General features: G+C 50.9%; 5 protein-coding genes across 5 annotated transcripts; 1 reads left to right on the forward strand and 4 right to left on the reverse strand.

Moving 5' to 3' along the window:
• Positions 1-1,124: 1,124 nt before the first annotated feature.
• On the reverse strand, positions 1,125-3,518 carry pabA (aminodeoxychorismate synthase pabA; the record flags this gene model as incomplete). The annotated part of the gene is made up of 1 exon (XM_056948897.1): positions 1,125-3,518. One exon carries the CDS (start codon positions 3,516-3,518, stop codon positions 1,125-1,127), a length of 2,394 nt encoding a protein of 797 aa, XP_056796122.1.
• Positions 3,519-4,019: 501 nt separating this feature from the next.
• N7459_009730 (histidine kinase-like ATPase domain-containing protein) lies at positions 4,020-9,293 on the reverse strand (the record flags this gene model as incomplete). The annotated part of the gene is made up of 2 exons (XM_056948898.1): positions 4,020-9,099; positions 9,166-9,293. The coding sequence occupies 2 exons, from the start codon at positions 9,291-9,293 to the stop codon at positions 4,020-4,022; spliced, it is 5,208 nt and encodes a 1,735-aa protein (XP_056796123.1).
• A 574-nt stretch (positions 9,294-9,867) lies between these two features.
• Positions 9,868-14,395, forward strand: N7459_009731 (TRAPPII-specific subunit TRS120; the record flags this gene model as incomplete). Its single annotated transcript, XM_056948899.1, has 3 exons — positions 9,868-10,033; positions 10,114-11,078; positions 11,129-14,395. The coding sequence occupies 3 exons, from the start codon at positions 9,868-9,870 to the stop codon at positions 14,393-14,395; spliced, it is 4,398 nt and encodes a 1,465-aa protein (XP_056796124.1).
• A 781-nt stretch (positions 14,396-15,176) lies between these two features.
• Positions 15,177-16,130, reverse strand: N7459_009732 (uncharacterized protein; the record flags this gene model as incomplete). The annotated part of the gene is made up of 1 exon (XM_056948900.1): positions 15,177-16,130. The coding sequence occupies one exon, from the start codon at positions 16,128-16,130 to the stop codon at positions 15,177-15,179; it is 954 nt and encodes a 317-aa protein (XP_056796125.1).
• Positions 16,131-16,586: 456 nt separating this feature from the next.
• N7459_009733 (Sec1 family protein) lies at positions 16,587-18,426 on the reverse strand (the record flags this gene model as incomplete). The annotated part of the gene is made up of 2 exons (XM_056948901.1): positions 16,587-18,251; positions 18,313-18,426. The coding sequence occupies 2 exons, from the start codon at positions 18,424-18,426 to the stop codon at positions 16,587-16,589; spliced, it is 1,779 nt and encodes a 592-aa protein (XP_056796126.1).
• Between the last annotated feature and the right edge of the window lie 92 nt (positions 18,427-18,518).

Here is an 18,518-nt window from a genome sequence, read left to right on the forward strand (position 1 = left end):
CGATACCCATCCACTCCTTTGGTGCAGCCCGAGACCTTCAGGTAAGATGGCACGTCAGGATCCCTTACGGGTGCGGACTCCACTCCGTTGCCGCTTAGTCAAATAGCCAGACGTCGATAAGGAATTTCTTTGATTTAGCGATTTAGCTCTTCTGCTAATGTAGTTTTTTAGTTTGATACCTTTAAAGGCAGGGAAATTTAATGATTCTACCTCTCTCGCGAGTCCGATTGATTCAGGGGTAAACGGATATACCGAGTATACGAGGACACGGTAAACACTCCCATTGCACCGAGGTGTGCTGCAGCACAACTCTCATTAGATATTTGGACGCTTTTTTACACCGTTTGGAGGACTGATCGCAGATAGACCTCTTTCCCCTAAGACTGATATGAACTATATAACTTTTCTATCAGAGGTACAATATATCAAAATTCTCGGCCTCTTAAGAGGTAGTACTCCGGTCTATGCTATTCTTTTTTGCTACCTAGAATCGAGTTATTATCCGATTTAATATCGCTATTTATATTAGGCTCGCGAAAGGAATCGTCCTTGGAAGTATTATTTAAGAATATATTAGCAAGATCTGTGTCAATTACTTTTTTATTGTCTGATAAAACTGGTTGTAAAGGGCGAGGTTCAGAGTGGGTTATAAAAGATCAAAAATTATATTCTTGATTCGCTGGAATGATAGGTATAAAGGTTGAGGAGTTGTTCGTGAGTAACGAAAGGCGAGTAGTTGAATACTACGGAAGCCGACTTTTATAGAATTGTATCCAAAGGAGGGTGAGTAAGGGTAAGTGAGGATGAGCGAGACACTTAAAAAGGCATCAAAAGCGGCCTATTTTGGCCTCCAACCCACCGTGTCATCCTTAAAATGAAGTATACATGAGGGAGGGAGGTATCATTGACGAGCCGTATACACACAGTTGCTTTCTGAGCTCCACATACTGATTCCAACGCAAATGACTAGCGAACGCATTAGATATAATAATGCCCCCAACTCCAGCGCTCTATGTTGAATTTACAGAAACACGATTTCTAGTAGATCCGGATGTTGAAGACACAATCAAGTGTTGTCCGTGATCTCAAGAAGACAAAAAGGCTCAGCAAGGCCGAACCTCGATTCACGAAGACCCTTCAGCATCAAAGGGCGCGAAGATATTGCCGACGGTGCCTAATTTGGTTAACACCTCTTGCCATTCGCCCTCAGCCGTGCTGAGAGCGGTAATGGCACCTCCTGCGCCAATCCGCCAAGTCTGTCGACCGTCTCCGCCGAGGGGCTCGCCTGAGGAATAAGTGAAGGCCATACGAATCTGAACTGAGAAGCTTCCACCACCACCCAAGTCGAGGTAGCCCATCACACCTGAATAGATCCCACGTTTGCGGGACTCTATGGCGTCGAGGTGCATGCACGAGCGTTCCTTTGGTGCACCGGTCATAGAGCCCGGAGGCAAGCAACGCTGAAGAGCCGTAAGACCATGAACAGCCATATTTGAAGACTCCAATTGTGGCATATGTCGAATGGCATAGCCAAGTTGGCGCGGACGAACTTCCGCCTTCACATGCGTGACCATCGAATAGACTCGGCCATTGTCCTCGACCTCAAGTAGCTTCTCAACATGAACTCCACCTGACCCGCAGATGCCGTACAGATCGTGGCGAATAAGGTCCGCAATCATGAGGTTCTCAGCCATTTCCTTCGTGGAGCCCAAGATCTCCCGAGCCTTGGCCATTGTCATATCCGGTGATTTGCGGACGGTACCCTTCATCGGCTTCATCTCAATGGTGGACTCCCGGTCCCAGTTGATAAAACATTCCGGGCTACTGCTGACGATCTTGGCATGTCCCAAGCTTGCGAAAGCACTGAAAGCAGCTGGATTGTATCTTTTCAATCTTTTATATAACTTCCAGGGAAAGATGGCTTGATCGATTTCTGTGACTGGATTTGGCAGGGTAATTGATGTCTCCGAAGTGAGACAGAGCTCATAGGATTCCCCAGCCTGCAACTCTTCCTTGCAGGTTTCGATCTGTCGCTTGTAATCTGCTTCCTCGGGAAATGAAATGATGCCTTTTCGAAGAATAGAGTCCATAAACTCGGCATCGGCAGTTGGATCCTCTTCAGCATTCTCACTGCGAGCTTGCAACAGCTGCAATGCCTCATCAAGCCAACCACCTACTAGATCGTCAGGTTCGCGGGTAGATTGAATGATAATATCACCAGTTTCATTATCAATGACGGCACTCCTTTCGCACCATAGCAAACTGACATCTGGTGGGTCCTCCACTGAAGGGCCAGGATTGTGCTTGGGGGGACGTGTATATGATGTGGATGCTTCCTCCGATCCCATAGGGTGAGGGAGACAAGAAAGACCCAGCTCATAGGAGAAATAGCCTAAGAAGCCACCCCAGAAGGGAACTTCAGAGCTTCCTGAGTTGACTTTCTTCATTTCCATAAGATACCGAAGAGCATCCCAGAGCTGAGCAACGCCAATTGATTCCTCGGCCGTTTTGTGCTCAGCATTCAACTGGTACATGTTTAGTTTCTGCAGCTCAACGTCATACTCCAATCTCCAGGAATCGGGACTAGGAACAGATATAACTGTATACCGTCCGTTGGACTGGAATACAACCGAAGGAACCCCTGGCTTGTTGAATGTCTCGCTGATTGACTCTGCAGTGAGATTCCCCCGTTTCATCGACCGGTGTGCTGAACAAGCTGTTGTCGAAGAGCTCCAACTCAACATTTCATGTGCGGCGTTCGGGAATGCACTGGTCTTGATGTGAGGGCTGATGATTGCTTCTGGAAGAATTTCATGTACTTCACGCCCGACAGATTTGTTAAAGGCAAGCGCCATTCGCCACCAATTCTGGAGGAGTCTTTCGCAAGAATTTCTCTCTGACTTGCATGATTCCGGATGGAATTGAACACCCCAAAACGGCTTTTGGCGATGATGAACTGCCATAGGAATCTGTGCATCCTCAAGTGGTAACCAAGCCAGGAACTCCAAGTCGTCTGGTGGCGAACCTCGCGTGCGGGCATATAGCGAGTGATACAGTGTCACTTCCACCGAAGGGAGATGCTCAAATATATCCCTGGCACTTGCTGATATATGGCGAACTTGGCCATGAAGTGGATAAGGAAGTCGTTCAATCGGCACACCGTGGTGCAAGCACAGACTCTGAAATCCCAAGCAGATGCCGAAGACCGGAAGCAGCTCGGCATCATGTAGATTCCAGATATCTCGCATGATCCCGACATCTTTGGGTAGGTTTGGGTCGCCTGGGCCAGGTCCCAGCACAACAGCCTCATAGTGGTGCAAGAACTCATGCATGTTACCATCGGGCCAGTCAGAGTCGATGGTCATCACGGTCACCTTGACGCCTAGAGTCTCCTCGAGCATCGCGACCACATTATAAGAGAATGAGTCATAGGCATCAACATAGAGTATACTTTTGCCTGAAGAGGTCTCAGCTTCTAGTTTCGTCGAGCCATGCCAACTGCCCAAGAGCGGCGCCATGGTGGGCTTGTGTCACCGCGGGATGCAGGTACCGAAAGAATCTCGGGGGAGTAGAGATTGGCTATGGAGCTAAGAGACGATCGGACGGCGTCGGTGCCAATCAAGCCTGCCTATACTGGGCGACAAAACTGTTTGGGACTTTTCAGAACTTGAGTCAAATAGGCCCCAATGGAAGTTTCGGAGAAGTGGCGTGTCAGACTGATTATCAGGACACCACCGAACACGAGGTCCTGGGTTTCCCGCGAAGTGAGATGAGAAAAGAAAATCAGCACCTCATCATGTCTTGACGCTTGAGTCACCGAATTTCAATAACAATGCATTGTGCCGGGTCCCAACGATGTTGCGGGAGAAAAAAAAAATTAAGGTTGGAATGTCAAGGCAAAAAGCGGGTACCGCCGGAACGGACACGCGATGCGCACCCTTCTATACATTTTCAACTGGTAGCTATTGGAATCTACACAAGGGTATATTCAACGTCGCAAAGAAACGGTCATTGACAGATCATACCGAGCGGGGCGCCGAGGGTAGAAGGGTGGCAAGCTTGGCAGCCACCTTGGGGAAATACTGGGCCACAAACCCTTCAGTGTAGTAACTATGTGCCGAGCTATGATCGCCAACAAGGTTGTGTGCCAGCTCATGACACAAAATCACCCACCAGTACACAATTGCATCGGTACGATCAGGCGCTGTCCTCTGGAGTAACGAGGGCTCGTGCAACTGCTGGAAATAAAAATAGTTGCAGAAGATGCTGCCCGCCCGGTTGAAAGCGATGGTCTTGCCACCTGGGTCGTAAAAGATACTCAGACTGTCAGCACGCATGGAGAAGATCGACCCACAATCGAGGAGCACCGATGCGAAAATGTTGATTCCCACGCGGTTATTGGTCAGGAACGCTGACCGGTCTGTAAGGGATTTGACAAACAAAACGTTGACACCGCTAGGAAGCGTTGCAACAAACTCCAGATCATGGCTCGGTCGTTCGTCGCAGTATGACTTGCTTTCTGAGATCTGGTTAGTCTCAGGTCGGCTGTAAACGTCGGAGGATCCATGAGGCCGGCAGGCCTGTACGGCGGAAAGAAGTTCCTGATGCAACCGATGTGGAGAGCTAACGGAGACAGGCTGCTCTGGACGCGAGTTCTGGGGGTCCGTGGCAGAGTAAGGAGGCGGTGGAGCGGGCGTGGAGAATTCGGGAAGGAACGAGCGAGATTGCTCTCCTGCGCCAGACGTTGACCCTGATCGTCCATCCAGACCGAATCGCTTGGTGAGGTTGGAAAATAGACCTCGAGGTGTTCTATCCGGCATAGGCTCGGATGGCACGACATTGGTATCCGTGGACTTGCTGTTAGGAGACTCGGGGAAAACACCCGGCATGAGAGGCTGTGGCTGCACCTCGGGCTTCGCCTCCTTGGCTCGCTCGGCCTGAGCTGTTGCCCACGCCGCTTCTCTCTCTTGCAAAGCGCGTCTCTCTTCCTCCATCTGTTTCTGCCGCTTGTCCTCGGCCATCCGTGCGTCATGAGCTTTTTGTCGAAGGATCCGTTCGACATTGTAGCCACGCGCACGGAGCTCCAAAAGGTCCGTCTTTAGCAGCATTTCCAGCGTCAAAGTAGAATGAAGTTTTGGCCGCTTCAGGATCAGATGAACTAGAGACTGACTGATTTCATACAGGTCGTATTTCGCAGGGCCGATACACAAGCCTAGGTTGCCGGTCAGACGAGCGACAATCGCATTCCGCTTCTGCGTATGAGATACACGCCGACCCTTCAGAGATCGGGTGAGTGAGATGGAATTGACCACCTGCACGCTAAAGCTGCGCTCTAACCATCGGGCACCGTGCAGGATTGAGTCTGCAGGCTGGTCGTGCAGAAATAGCCGCGCCCGCTCTAGGATGACCTTGTGGAGTTTCACACCAGCACTTTGGTCGGCTGCCACGCCCCCAAATCGCGCCTGTTCCTCAACAAGGCTGCTCAATGGAACGGCGCCGAGGGCGATGTAGAAGTTCTCCAGCGTCTCCTCCTGCGGCGCGGCTAGTATGTGCTCTTTGAAGAGATTGAAGCTCTGGAAATCATCCACGACAACAATCTCTCTCGCAGCGGAAAGGCTCCATTCTCTGATATCTAGATCGTCATCCGCGTCTAGTAGCTCCTGATTAGGCGACTTTCCTTGGCTATTCTGGCCTGCAGAATGAGGTGGAATATCACGGCTAGCCAGTAGAAATTTGGCCCTCCTCATGTCATTAAACAGATCCTTGTCTTTTCTGAACACGGAAAGGTTCTCTGCTAAGGTTCTAAGAAGCATCAAATATTTGTCGGAACTCTGGAAGGCAGCTGAGATGCGCGCAGGCTCTTTGACCAGCATCCGTGCAATTTCGGCCTTGGTCGGTTCTCTCCTCGAGCCAACGGCCATGAGGAAGAAATTGGCATCCTGTCCAAAATCGACAAAGTCAAAGATGTCCTTGTAGTCTTCTCCATCGCCAAGGTAGCAAAACCTGGGAGCAACGAAACGAGTGAGAGGAGCCTTCTCCGATCGATCCTTGGTGGCGATGGGGATAATTGGAGAAGTCCCGGCCCGCTCAATATCCTGCGGGCTCATATCAGACGCCCTGCCAGCCAGATATTTGAAGACTATCCGCGCATCTCTCTGCGTGTTTGGTGGCTTGCGCATGAGGGCTTGGAGACACTCTGACATTGGAGGGTGTGGTTTGACGCCAAGCTTGGAAGCATGCGGATGAAGTTGCTTCCGAAGAATATGGAAACCGAACAAGGAGGCACTCTCATCAGTAAAGCATTCCTCTGGTGCAGCGAGACTCTCAGACCCTTCAATTGGGAGGAACGGTGTCTTAACTCCACTAATATCAAAAGACGCATAGCCATTTGTGTGATACTCGTTGAGGAAGTAGGCCAAGGCTTTGCTCTTTCGTCTAATATCCTTTTCCGCATCACTCATGATCACAAGACCGAGGATTTCAGCTCCAGATGGTTGGCTTTTCAAGCCCATCATGGTGAGGAACTTCCCTTCGTTGGTGGCATTATTATAGATACCCGGCCACTCAATCACGGGTAGCCCAAGAGCACGAAAAGACTCTTTTGGCTCATACAACTCAGATATCTTGTAGCGAGGGCCAGGCGAGCTTTGGGCATCTTTCCTGGGTTCCGCAGTACAGATGCGGGTGTTCTTGAGTCGCTGAATATCATTTGAAGGAATATCCTCACGGACGGATGCAAGGTATCTGATCAGATCCACATGGCTCCATTTTCTTGTTGGAATGCCTTTAGTATCACTGGACTCAGGGCCGTTGATGAGACGGTCAAATATTACACCAAGCTCGACGGTTTTGCGGACACCAAGGGCCACGAGAAATTTCTCTTTGACACCATTCAAGCCATGTACCACAGGAAGGTCGTCAAAAAGGCGCACAGAAGCAAAGTATGTTTGCATCGGTTGCTTCATCCCAAATCTGGTCGGGATTACAGTCTGTGGCTGGAGAGTATTGATCACCGTTTGTTTCGACGAGGAGCTCAAACTTTCCCACTGCTTCGATAGAACAGACAGGATTTGGCCGGACAAACTAGAATTTTGGGTGATGTCTTGTTCTGCTGAAAGTAAGCTCCGGTCACCGGAATTGTTGATGAGCCAACGAAGCCAAGGGACAAGTTGCAATTCAACCCACCCCAAAGACTCAAGCTCCTGCTTGCCTAGAAGCTTGGTAAATCGGAACGGCATCACCGTTGACGGTATTGGGAGGTCAGCTGGAATCTTTTGGGGGTTCAAAAAGCCTGTGATATCTGCAAAGACTATCAACCGCGTCGGTTTTCCATCCTGGTCCTCGTCGTTGGCTACTGCAACTCGGAGCAGGCTCTGGACTGATGACCTGTCAAGTTGTCCCATAACGGTTTTCCGGCCCAACCATGTCAGAAATTCGACAATCTGGCTGGAGCGTAATGTACTGGATTCCAATTCACGTTTGATGTCTGATACTGTTATTTCCGTGACCAACCCAAAGTCCGTCAGCCTTTGGACAAAATATTTTGCTTGGAGAACAAATTCATCCGGCAAAGCCGGTATGGAGTCCATAAAGCTGAGATCCTTGGGGGCGATGCGCGTTTGATGGCTAGGAATGACACCGCATGTTGAAAGAATTTCGATGGAGGCGTTCTTGTTGCACATCCAGAATGCATCTTCAATTGTTTGGCCCAAGACAGAGGATGGTGTAGATTCACGGAAGACAAACTGATTCGCAGTGTGAATAGCTTCAGGAAGTACATCCACAATATCGTCTTTTCGAATTTTCGAGCGCGCCGAACCAATTTTGGCGGCCAATTTGGACTTGATAGTGGCCATTTCCGCAGACCAAGCAATCCGACAGACAACGCCGACTGCCCGTAACATTTCAAGATTCCATTTACTGATGTACCGTGTGTTGAGGTCGATACTTTCTCGCTCAACGGTGGGAATGACAGACGGCGCGGAGACATGGGCGTTAAGTCCAGTTGTCTGCTGAGTGGGAAAGCCAATGAAGACTCTTCCCGCTTTCGAAGGTAAAATAGAGGCAAGAATCTCTGATTGCGACGCAGTTGCTCCTGTCGCAACACTTGCATCATAAGAAGGGGTCAATATGGCAATTGCTGCTTTCTTGGGAGGTGGTTTGCGCGTGGCTCGTTCCAGTTCCTTGCTCAATGAGTGACTTATGGAAGGCTGAATAGACGCAGTGTTGATGTGCAAGAACACAGTGGCTGTCTGCATAGTGGCCATATTGCTTGGTTCCTCAGTATGATCAGTCATTTGAGGCTGTGTCGACTTCTCAGGTCCGCCTTGCCCTGTAAATTTCGAGAAAAAACTCCGCAGGGAGCTGGTAGTATCTCGAAGGTTGTCAAGACGAAACAAGCTTGCATGAGGATTCCACTCCACAATCCGCATCCAGGCCGCGTCGACTTGTGCAATTTCTTGAGTGATTCCGGTCACCTTCATCAAACCTTCTGCAGTTTTTGTTTCAATGTCTCTGGGGATATGGACGTTGACACCAGGAGCTGTCTTCTTGGACAACCGCAGGAGATTCCAATCATCCAGCCATAGTTCTATCTCTTGCAGTGCAACAAAGGTCAGACTGCTCGACAAGAACTGACAGAGTTGCATCAGGGAAGGCACAGGAGATGAGTCGTTGCGGTAATCCAATACAAAGGTCGTATCCTGGTTCGATGTTTCGCCCAGGTCTAATCGGCGAGTAAACAGCGCATTTCCTTTCCAATAGAAAGCCATGGCTTGACTGCCTGAAGAGACAAATGGTTCTTCGCAATCATCGAAAACACTGTAAAACCCAACACCAAAAGCTCCAATCTTTGTTTCGTCGGGGTTGCCATCTGCGATACGCTTCAGTCTCGCCCAGTCTTTTTCACTGAATGAAAGACCATTATTTGATATCAGGAGACGTCGCAGCGTATGATTTGAGATCGTATGCTTGAGTAGTTCGGTTGGGTCCGTGGATGATGGGGACGGTATTGTCGTGGATGGCAGGGTCTCGAATTTGATTGACACTTTAGTTGCGGAGGCGTCGGCAGCGTTCTGAATCATTTCTCGCAGTACAGTCCTATTGGAGATAAAGTAAGCATTACTTCCAGGTCCCAGTAGTAGGCACGGGGTTGTAAAATCCTACCATTTCCCAGAATATCGAGCAAGAACTTTGGAAATTAGTCCTCTTGTATCAACCGTTACAGCTTCCTCGTCGGCACCTGACCCCATGGTCCGCGCTCTCAGCGCGTTGTAATCAATATTCAAAGCCATGTTCAGGCTCTTGTTGGGAAATGTATTGAAAGTCGGACAGTATTCAATCGGGTGGCGCGTCGTAGGTGTACACCAATGCAGTTGCCTACCTCATATCATGAGGTAAATAAAGGTTCACAGGGCCAAGGCGGTGACCCCAAGGCCAGTTGGCAATATAATAATTGATAAATATATCCAACGGGCGAAGCAAATCGTAGAGGGCAACGACCAACAACACAACAACAGCACTCTGAACAGCGATGAGATGGGATGGCCACTCGACGACTCGGAGGTGCGGAGGAGCTTATCTGCACCCGGGCGCCTGGGCAGGCTTATCGATCGCTTAGATCAGCGCCTGCTGAGCTAAGCGCGTTGTTTCCCTCGCGGCTTCAGGAGCACTCGGACTGGGATTTCGTGTTGAGCTCAGTCGCTCATTGTTTCTGCAGCTGGTCCTGTCGCTGCCCGTTGATCTACGGTCGCCACAATTCCTGCCACCGTTCTTCGCCGACGGATGACCTCCGCAGAAGCTGGTTGTTCGTGGATGCGGGCCTGATATCGTCGACCGCTTGTACTTCGGTCTCCCTCTAATGACAACATGGGAGTTGATCCGTTATCACCAATTGCGCCAGTGCGCCTGCGGGCGCTTCTGCTCCCCATCGGAAAGATCAAACGCTCCCGGTTCTTAGGCTTTGCTGGCAGGCTTCAAGCTGAAAATGTGGTTCGGTTAGGGGACATCAGTCCCGATTCTCGGCCAAACCGAAGTACGCTACGCTCTTTTCTGGAGATGAGCCCAAGAACGATTCTAATCGCTGGGATGAGAGCTGACAATGATATCTTACAGACATGTTTTCACCGCTTGCTTTCCCTTCTGGAATGATTCTTTACGATCTGTCCTTCTCGGTCCCCCCCACATCGCACCTCGAACTGTTCCCCTTTGAAATATTCCGAGAACCCTTGGTGATTATTGCGATAGCTGATGGGGCAGAATTAGCCAGAAACTCCTCGCCAAACGAGAAGTACCCCACACCGGAAGACTTGGATCAGTTGCTAGGAGAGCTTGATGTGGTGAAGGAGATGAACCCGCGAGCATTAGTGAATCAGCTTCTAATCTTTGATTATGAGGGTCTGGAAAAGATCACAAATGGACCGGATGATGTTCTTTGGGTCCCTCGCCCCGAGGATTCTAAGGCTACAACTATGAAAACAGTTTTGTGTGACATCACCTCAGTCTTGCTCTCGGAGCTGGATGAGTTTGCCAAAACGATCCAAAGCATCCCCTCAATCGAGTCTCCCAAAGCCTCCTCATGGGGTCCACATCGCAATCCAGAGCTGCGACCTCGAGCAGTGGACCGATTACTGAATCGAATGACATTACCTGCACAGCTACCGTCCAATCCTAACGGCACACCAGAAACACCGCTCAGCTCTAATACTACCTCTCCTGCTCCAAGTGACCATGAAACCCCTACAACTTTTGACGAGATCACTCGATCAATCCACCTCTCTCGCACAAACTCTGGCGGCAAGAGTCCTTCCATCCCTTCACCGAAGGAGCACAGTCGCGATCGGATGTCTGTCAGTGGCTTGAGCGCTACAGACAGAACCAAGAATCGCATCAAGGGTCGTGTCGGTGTAGTGATTGGCACCCTATTCCTGCAGGCAGGAAGATGGCACGATGCTCTCAAAGAACTGATTGAAGCTGCAAACAATGCCCGGGCAGGCAGCGACTATGTTTGGCATGGCAAGGCGCTGGAATCCATTCTCCTTTGTCTCCTCATGCTTGGATGGGCAGGCATGGATTTTCAGGTAAGCGCATAGTCGTCAGAGGGTTTCCACAAAATACTTATATAAACCAGATCCCGGCGGTTCTCTACCCGGTTGCCGACAAGTCCTCCAAGTCCCATCGAGACTCGACTACTGCGCCAGCATCCGCGGGTAACCGCATTATCTCTCTTCAAAATCTCGCCAACCTATTGCCAGATCTCTCTAACACCATTATCAACCTCTATAATCGTGCCGCCAACATCACGGATGAGCCTCTTCCTCAACTTGTCTTTTCGGAGACAGTCATTCGGTTGACAAGGCTGCTAGTGTCAGCTCGAATCCGAGATGGCGCTCTGGACGACAATGCCCTCAAACACATTGTGATGAACGAACCTCTCATTCCATTACACCAACCCGAACTTCCCCGTGGAACGGTTTTGCTTCGCAAATCAGAGATCGCGAACTTCTTGTATCGAGCACTCCCACTTGCTCTGGGTACAGACTTGCCGGCCACCGATGCCGTTCCTATCGTCGTCGGAGTTGTATCAGTACTCAATGCTCTCGATTTGCCACGGAAAAAGGCATTCATCATGCGCGAGCTTCTTACCGTGATGGTGCCTAGTCTTGTACAGGCTCGGAAGATTGGTGCTGCGGAGGTAGGGATTCATCCTGCCGCCGGGCTGGCGTCTCTGAGTGATGCCGCCTTTGATGTAAACGCTCTTGATGTTGGACCTGGAAACATGGAATCAAGCGTTCGTCTTCTTCTCGCTACAATAGGTGAGATCTATGGAGTTCAGCCCTCTGCGTCGTTTGAATGGGAGAAACGGCAAAGCCAGTCATTTGTCCCCGGTGGAGAATGCCCTGAGTATGATTCGGTCGCTGGTATTGCGGAACGTTCTTTCCGACACATTGTCCTGGATAGATATGGCGACCTCAACTTAAAGATCGATGTCCTCAAGGCGTGCATCAACTGCTGTGAAGCACTTCCCGACTTTGACGGCGTCCTTCGTTTCACTGTGGAACTGTTACAGACCATCCGAGGTGATCTAATGCTAGGGGATACTTACAGAGTGCCCCCATACCTGCCACCAGATGAGCAAGTTCGTCTTTTGAACAACATCAAGCGCACTGTTGGTGCAGCGAACCGGCTGGGAGCGTCCAACATAGCTGCAGAGTATTGGGACGACTTTCTCGTACGTGATGTCCAACTGCTGGCATTGCCAGATCCAAGAAGGCCAGTTCGTCGGTTCAAATCAGAATTGGATGCTGTTACCGCAAGTTCCGAGAAGACGAAGAAAGACCCATTTCTGTACAACCCTTTTGCCAAACCTAACAGCAAGGCTCTAGAGATGCTTGCTGTGGCTGATGAGCCTGCTTCATTCCGAGTCACTCTTCAAAACCCCTACGAATTTGAGGTTGACATTGAGCATCTGCGCCTAGAAAGTGACGGCGTGTCCTTCGAAGCTGTGGCAGAAAACTTCATTTTGCCTCCCCTTGCTCTTCAAGATGTCATCGTACTTGGAACCGCCCATGAGGATGGAAATCTCAACATCACAGGGTGCATTGTAAAGGTGCGCCACTGTCGGATGCGAAGATTCCCTATATTCAAAAATATGTGGAAGCCTGAACCGGAGGTCAAGTTCAAGCGAACAGGGTTGTCATCCAAGAAGCCACTCACCGAACGCCCGGTGTCTTGGAGCTCTACAACGTCGAAGGATGGAAAAGTTTCTGCTAAGAGAGGTCCTGAGACGGTAACATGTCAGGTCAAGGTTATTGGTAAACAGCCCTCGCTTGTCATCGAATCAATGTCCTTGTCACAGTCAGCAATGATGGTTCTGGAGGGAGAGGTTAAGTCATTCACCATTACACTCCAAAACACGTCCTCGTGTCCAGTTGCTTTCGTTCTGTTTACATTCCAAGACTCGACCACCCGGCAGCTTCAATCCGCTCTTAGGAACAAAGACCTGTTACCTGTTGAGGTTTATGAGCTGGAATTGAAACTAGCCACCCAGCCAGCTTTGCGGTGGCGCCGCGAGGGCTCAGACTCCAATGTTTGCTCAATCCCAGCGAGGCAGAAGGCTACTTTCACTGTCGATGTACTGGGTAAGCCCGGTTTACAGGAAACGACAGTGCAAATCGACTACTCGTATCTCGGTTCTAAGCAGGATGATCTGCCAGACACATTCTACACTCGACAGTTGTTTGTTCCGTTGACGGTGACGGTGAATGCGAGCGTCGAGGTCGCTCGCTGTGATGTACTACCTTTTAGCGGTGATTTTGCGTGGCGCAATCACCTTAATGCGCGATCTGATTCCGCACAGGGCCCGGATACGCCGTTGTCCACCACCGACCATGATCCATTTTCTCAAGTCCTCTCGCGTCTGGGCAATGGGGCATATGGACCTGATCACTGTATTGTCTTGTTAGACCTGCGCAATGCATGGCCGAGCCCATTGTCTGTGTGGCTGCGTGTCAGTGAACATTCCATTCTATCTGATGATGATTCAAATGGGCGGTACTCTGTCGAAGGGGACCTCCAGCCTGGACAGGTCTCTAGGTTTGTTCTTGTGCTCCCTCGTGTCTATCTGGACAATCCGCACGCATCCATTCCGGTCGTCAACACAGGCACTCGTCGTCAGTTTGTTGTGAGCGCCAATAAGCTTTCTTTTGAAGCTGAGGCAGCATCTCGAGAAGCTTTCTGGTTCCGCGAGGAGCTCCTCAAAAGAGTACTCGGAGGCTGGAAGGAGCCTGCCACTGGCCGCGAAGGCTCCATTGACCTCCGTAATGTCCGCCTGAACGCCCGCATGGTGGAGGCTATGCGTCTAGAGGACGTCGAAATCAATTTCTCTCTGACCTCGCCCTCTGCTGCCTCTGCGTCCAAGGAGGGATTGTCTGTTCCTGTTATCCAAACTGGCCGCTCTCGCTTCCAAGCCAAGACAGATGACCTCTTGACTCTTTCCGTTGCAATCCGCAACCGCTCCTCACGACCCATCCACCCTCTGCTTCGCCTGCAACCCAGTCTGCGCCATCAGCCTAACAATGTTGCTCTGGACCTTACCCGCCGTCTCGCCTGGACCGGCATGTTGCAGCAATCCCTTCCCATATTGCACAGCGGAGAGTCCACCGAAACTTCCATCGGTGTGACAGTCCTCTGTCGCGGCGAGTACGAGTTCGGTGCTAGCATCGAAGAGGCCCGCCTTCTGTGGCCCTTTGATAATAATCACAAGGAAGACGACCATGACGCCGCTTCCCGGCCCCTTGATGACGGTATCAAGGATACTTTCGGCGCAGACGTGGTGAGACGACGTCGCATCTGGCATGCGAAGGAGACGTGTGTCATTCATGCAAGTGACTTATAGCAGTCTTTGAGCTATACCCCATTTATGATCATGCCCCTGTACTTCGATCTGTCCGTTCATGATTAAATAGATCGTGTTGCCACGCTTCGTCATGTCTATGTTGACCCGAGTTTAATCTCATGAACCCTGTAGCATAGCATGTGTCTTCTCCTGTATACTTTTTTTCTACAAAGTATTAGCGTGGTACATATCTCTCTCTCACGAATTGATTGTTTTGACGATGATGAAATTTTTCATCGATATTTTTATGCTTTTAGGTATCTGTCAAGCGAAAATGTAGATACTCTCTGAGTATGGATTGTTACATTTCGCGATAAGGACATTGGGTATAATTAAATTGACGATGCAAACGCTGTGCTGTGCGCACCAATTGCGAGCAGCTTCCCTGTTCCAATACCCCCCCCCCCCCCCCCCCCCCTGAAAGAATGGCCATATAAAGCTTCCCAGTCACCTCGTCCCTATAGTCGCCGCATCGCTGGTGTCCAAGCCTAGATGAACAACTGACAGTAGATACTGTGGTAGAAGAACCCAACGATCCTTGTGAGGCATGATGGTGGTCGCCTTTCACCCAACCAAATCAATATTGAGATGAAGAGATACTGACCTTGGTGTGCAAGTGGAGTCTTGAGCATCAGCCAACATGAGGTCAGATTGTAGACCATGGACGATGCGTGAGGGTCGAGAGGAGTGCCAGAACTGATTTGTGGTGAGGAATATCATCCCTTGATCAGAAGACATGATCATCAAATCTGAAAATTATTGCCACAGCCATTCAATCCTTTCAGCCTGTATTATTGCTGCCTTCGTTCCCTTCTGTCTGCGTGGACGATCGTTCCCGACCAGCTGCAGTGGCTGGCTGGGACCCGCTCAGGGGAAAGCTGAGATGCTTCCAGTCCTCAATCTCCTCTATGATGCATTTCAAACGATCCCGAATACTCTCAACGGCATATGTTCCGAGAATGAGACGTAGTGGTGGGTAAGCGCAGTGGCCAAGTTCCCAAACAAGATGTGCTGCTTTCACCGCAGATGCGGGCTGCTTATCACCAAGCCACATGAGCATGCGTCGAGCATGCGCTGCTGGCGATGTGGGTGTGTTGTATGGCTCGCTGGGTGGCTTCACCAGGAAATGGCCATACAACGGCAGCGGCGAAGAAAGATTGTGTTCGGACGGATTGGCTGCCATGACAGATGGTGAGACCAGATCTCCAATATCATCGCGGCGCATATGCCCCGGCTCCACAAGCGTGCCCTTGATGTTGAAGCTGTCTACCTCGTATAGCATACTCTCCATCAGTCCTTCAACTGCATACTTCGAGGCACAGTAAGGTCCCAGCCCCGGAACCCCAAGCGCACCAGATGTCGAGCTGAAAATGAGATATCGACCCGCTCGACGCTCCCGAAAATGTGGCAATGAGAGCTGGATCATGTTTAGCGTTCCTGTGAAGTTCGTCTCGAACTGGTTTCGAATATCGAACTCGTCCTGGTCCTCGCATGCCCCAATCACGCCGTATCCGGAGCAATTGGCGATCACGTCGATGTGCCCGAAGCAAGCGATAGTCCGGTCTATTACTCGTTTGACGGTCTCGCGAGCGCGCACGTCACACAGCAGCCCCAGACAGTTCACATGTTCGTCTTCCAGTTCCTTCATAACCTCGGGGCTGTTTTCGTATGTGCGCCCTACGGCCGCTACGAGGTCATTGCGCGATAGGGCGGTTTTCACAAGGGAGCGGCCCATGTGGCCTGTTGCACCAAATATCTGGAGTATATAAGGCATGATTAGTATTGGAATTCCGGGTCTGGCCTTCTGCGCGCACTGCCCATCAGCCAAAGTGGGAGGGTCCGCTTACCAGCCATACGAGCGGTTTCGGAGGGTTCTGCGAGCCTGGAGGGTCGGTTGTCGAGGGAAGATGCAATCGAGGCTCTCGAGAAGCGGTCGGAGATGAGACTCCTCCCTTCGGAGGGGAAGTCTGCTCCATGACACTCGACCAGGAGAGGTGAAGAGGCGAGGAAACGATCAAATCTCCGTCTCCGCATCGTCCGGGGGTCTAAGACCCACATTCTCTCGGCCGCCAGAGCATCAAACTACGTCAGAACATACAGAGCAACTAAGGAGCATCACTAGGAACAATTGCGCCCTTTGAACACAGTATCATAATTTGATTTCCAATATACGCTAATGCCTGTATGCCGTTTATCGTCCGACCTCGCGGCGCAGCCGTCCTGCAGCTGTCGAGGGACTGGGCTCTGGCCAGCTACCAACGGCATCGTCAACTTCTTCCAGGAAGGTGGTGCTGTTGTGAACTGATGTGCCACCTAATACGACACGCACTCCGGGGGAGCTAGCGTTGACCTGTGCCACCATCTTGGCCTCCTCGTATGTTGTGCCGCCAACGATGAAGACGATGATATCCTGCGGCTTGTCACGGGTATGTCCGCTGCCTTCGAGGAACGGGTATTGCAGCTCCTTTAGACGACCTTTAATCAGGTTCTGGAGGGTCACCTCCAATCGTGGTGAGTGCTGGGTATAGACATTTTCAACGCCTTTGAGGCCCTTGAAACGATCCCTTGCACCGGTGAAAAACGAAGTTGACTCGAAGAGGTCGGTAAATCCACCGGCAACGGGGGGAGCTTGGAGAGATTGGTGATAGGCAAGAAGCTTGGGGATAATGTTGACTCGGTTAGAAGGCACGTTGCCTGCCGTCACCAGCAAATCAAGGAGAATCGGCAAGGCATTGTTGGGGTGTTTCTCGTAACGTAGCGCATACAGGGCCACCAGGCGCACCTTATTATCGGCAGGTACACTTTCCAGCCGGATAATCCGCTGCAATGACTTCAAATCACTGGCGTGGTTATCATTGCAGGCCAAACTCTGCTCCAACTCACTCACGTCAAGAAGATTGTCCTCACCAACACGCCGACTCAATTCACCCACCAGGGTAACATGCTTGCTCACGTTGCCTGAGAGCTTGCGGAATTCCGGGTAATCCTCCACGAAGCGCTTCATATCCGCAATAGAATCGATATTCATGTTATTTTGCGTCTTGGTCTGGTATTGCTCCACATATTCCTTGATATTCTGACCAAGATCGCCGAAATTCTGGTACATGTTCTTCTTAAAGAACGGGTCTTGATCTTGAGCTAAGACGATCTCCTGGAGCTCTGGCCGAATCTCAGGCACGTCCCGTAAGTCCACTCGTCCGTTATTGATGCCAAGCATTTCGTGTACCATTGCTTGATAGGTCCATTGTGTAAGGAGTGGGGTGATCGGATCATCGCGACGGTCTAGAATAAGGAGAATTGGCGGCGTGTCCGTCCGGCGGAAATTAAACAGCTGTTCCTCCTGCGTTATATGGTATCGAACTTCGGTCGCAAGCTTTCGGGCCAAGAGACTGTTCTTCTCGTAGCGGATCAATGGGTTCTTCTTCAGCGACAGTAGCAGAGCCAAGGCCCCCTCCGTGGCTCTTTGCAGCGAATCGGGATTCCAAAGGTCAGGGGTATTGCTCCACAGTCTGTTCAGTGGAAATCCCAGATTGAGTGTGCACAGGTCCGGGTTGATCACTAAGAAATCGGCGAATTGTTCCTGCACACATTGAACGACCTCGTGGCTATCGGCCTCGGCAAGCCGCTCCAGGGACGATTTGCGTATGAGGTTGCTCAGATAGATGTGATATTCGCCGTACTTGGGTTCTCGAAGCTCGTCAATGAGAAGTTGGATGGAGCCGGGGGATGGGCGCACGAAACACAGACATCGCAGATGCCGCATCTTCTCGCGCGCGGCGTTGTCCAGGCGGTCAATGAGATAGACTTCATGGTTGAGGAGGGCGGATTGGGTTATAGCGGTCGAGACGATCGGAACCTGTTGATTGAAGGTCAGCTATCATGGCCGGCGAGGATCTAGTTCAAGCGCATATGCCCACTGTCTCACTATCAAGCAGCAAGATCTTCATCTTGGTGGACGAAGACCCTGAAGCCGACTCGCCGGCCGTCACCATCTTGGAGATGTAGCCCGAGACGGCGGCGACAACATCCATGGTGAAGGGAGCGCCCGGGCGCGGCGAACAAAACAGGGAGAGGGAGAGAGTTGAAGCTCAGCGCGGATGGTGTAAAGCGTGGGGGAAGTGGA

The sequence above is a fragment of the Penicillium hispanicum genome, assembly GCF_028827665.1.
Source record: "Penicillium hispanicum strain IBT 35686 chromosome Unknown utg000008l_segment0_segment0, whole genome shotgun sequence".
In the NCBI taxonomy this organism is placed as follows: Eukaryota; Fungi; Ascomycota; class Eurotiomycetes; order Eurotiales; family Aspergillaceae; genus Penicillium; species Penicillium hispanicum.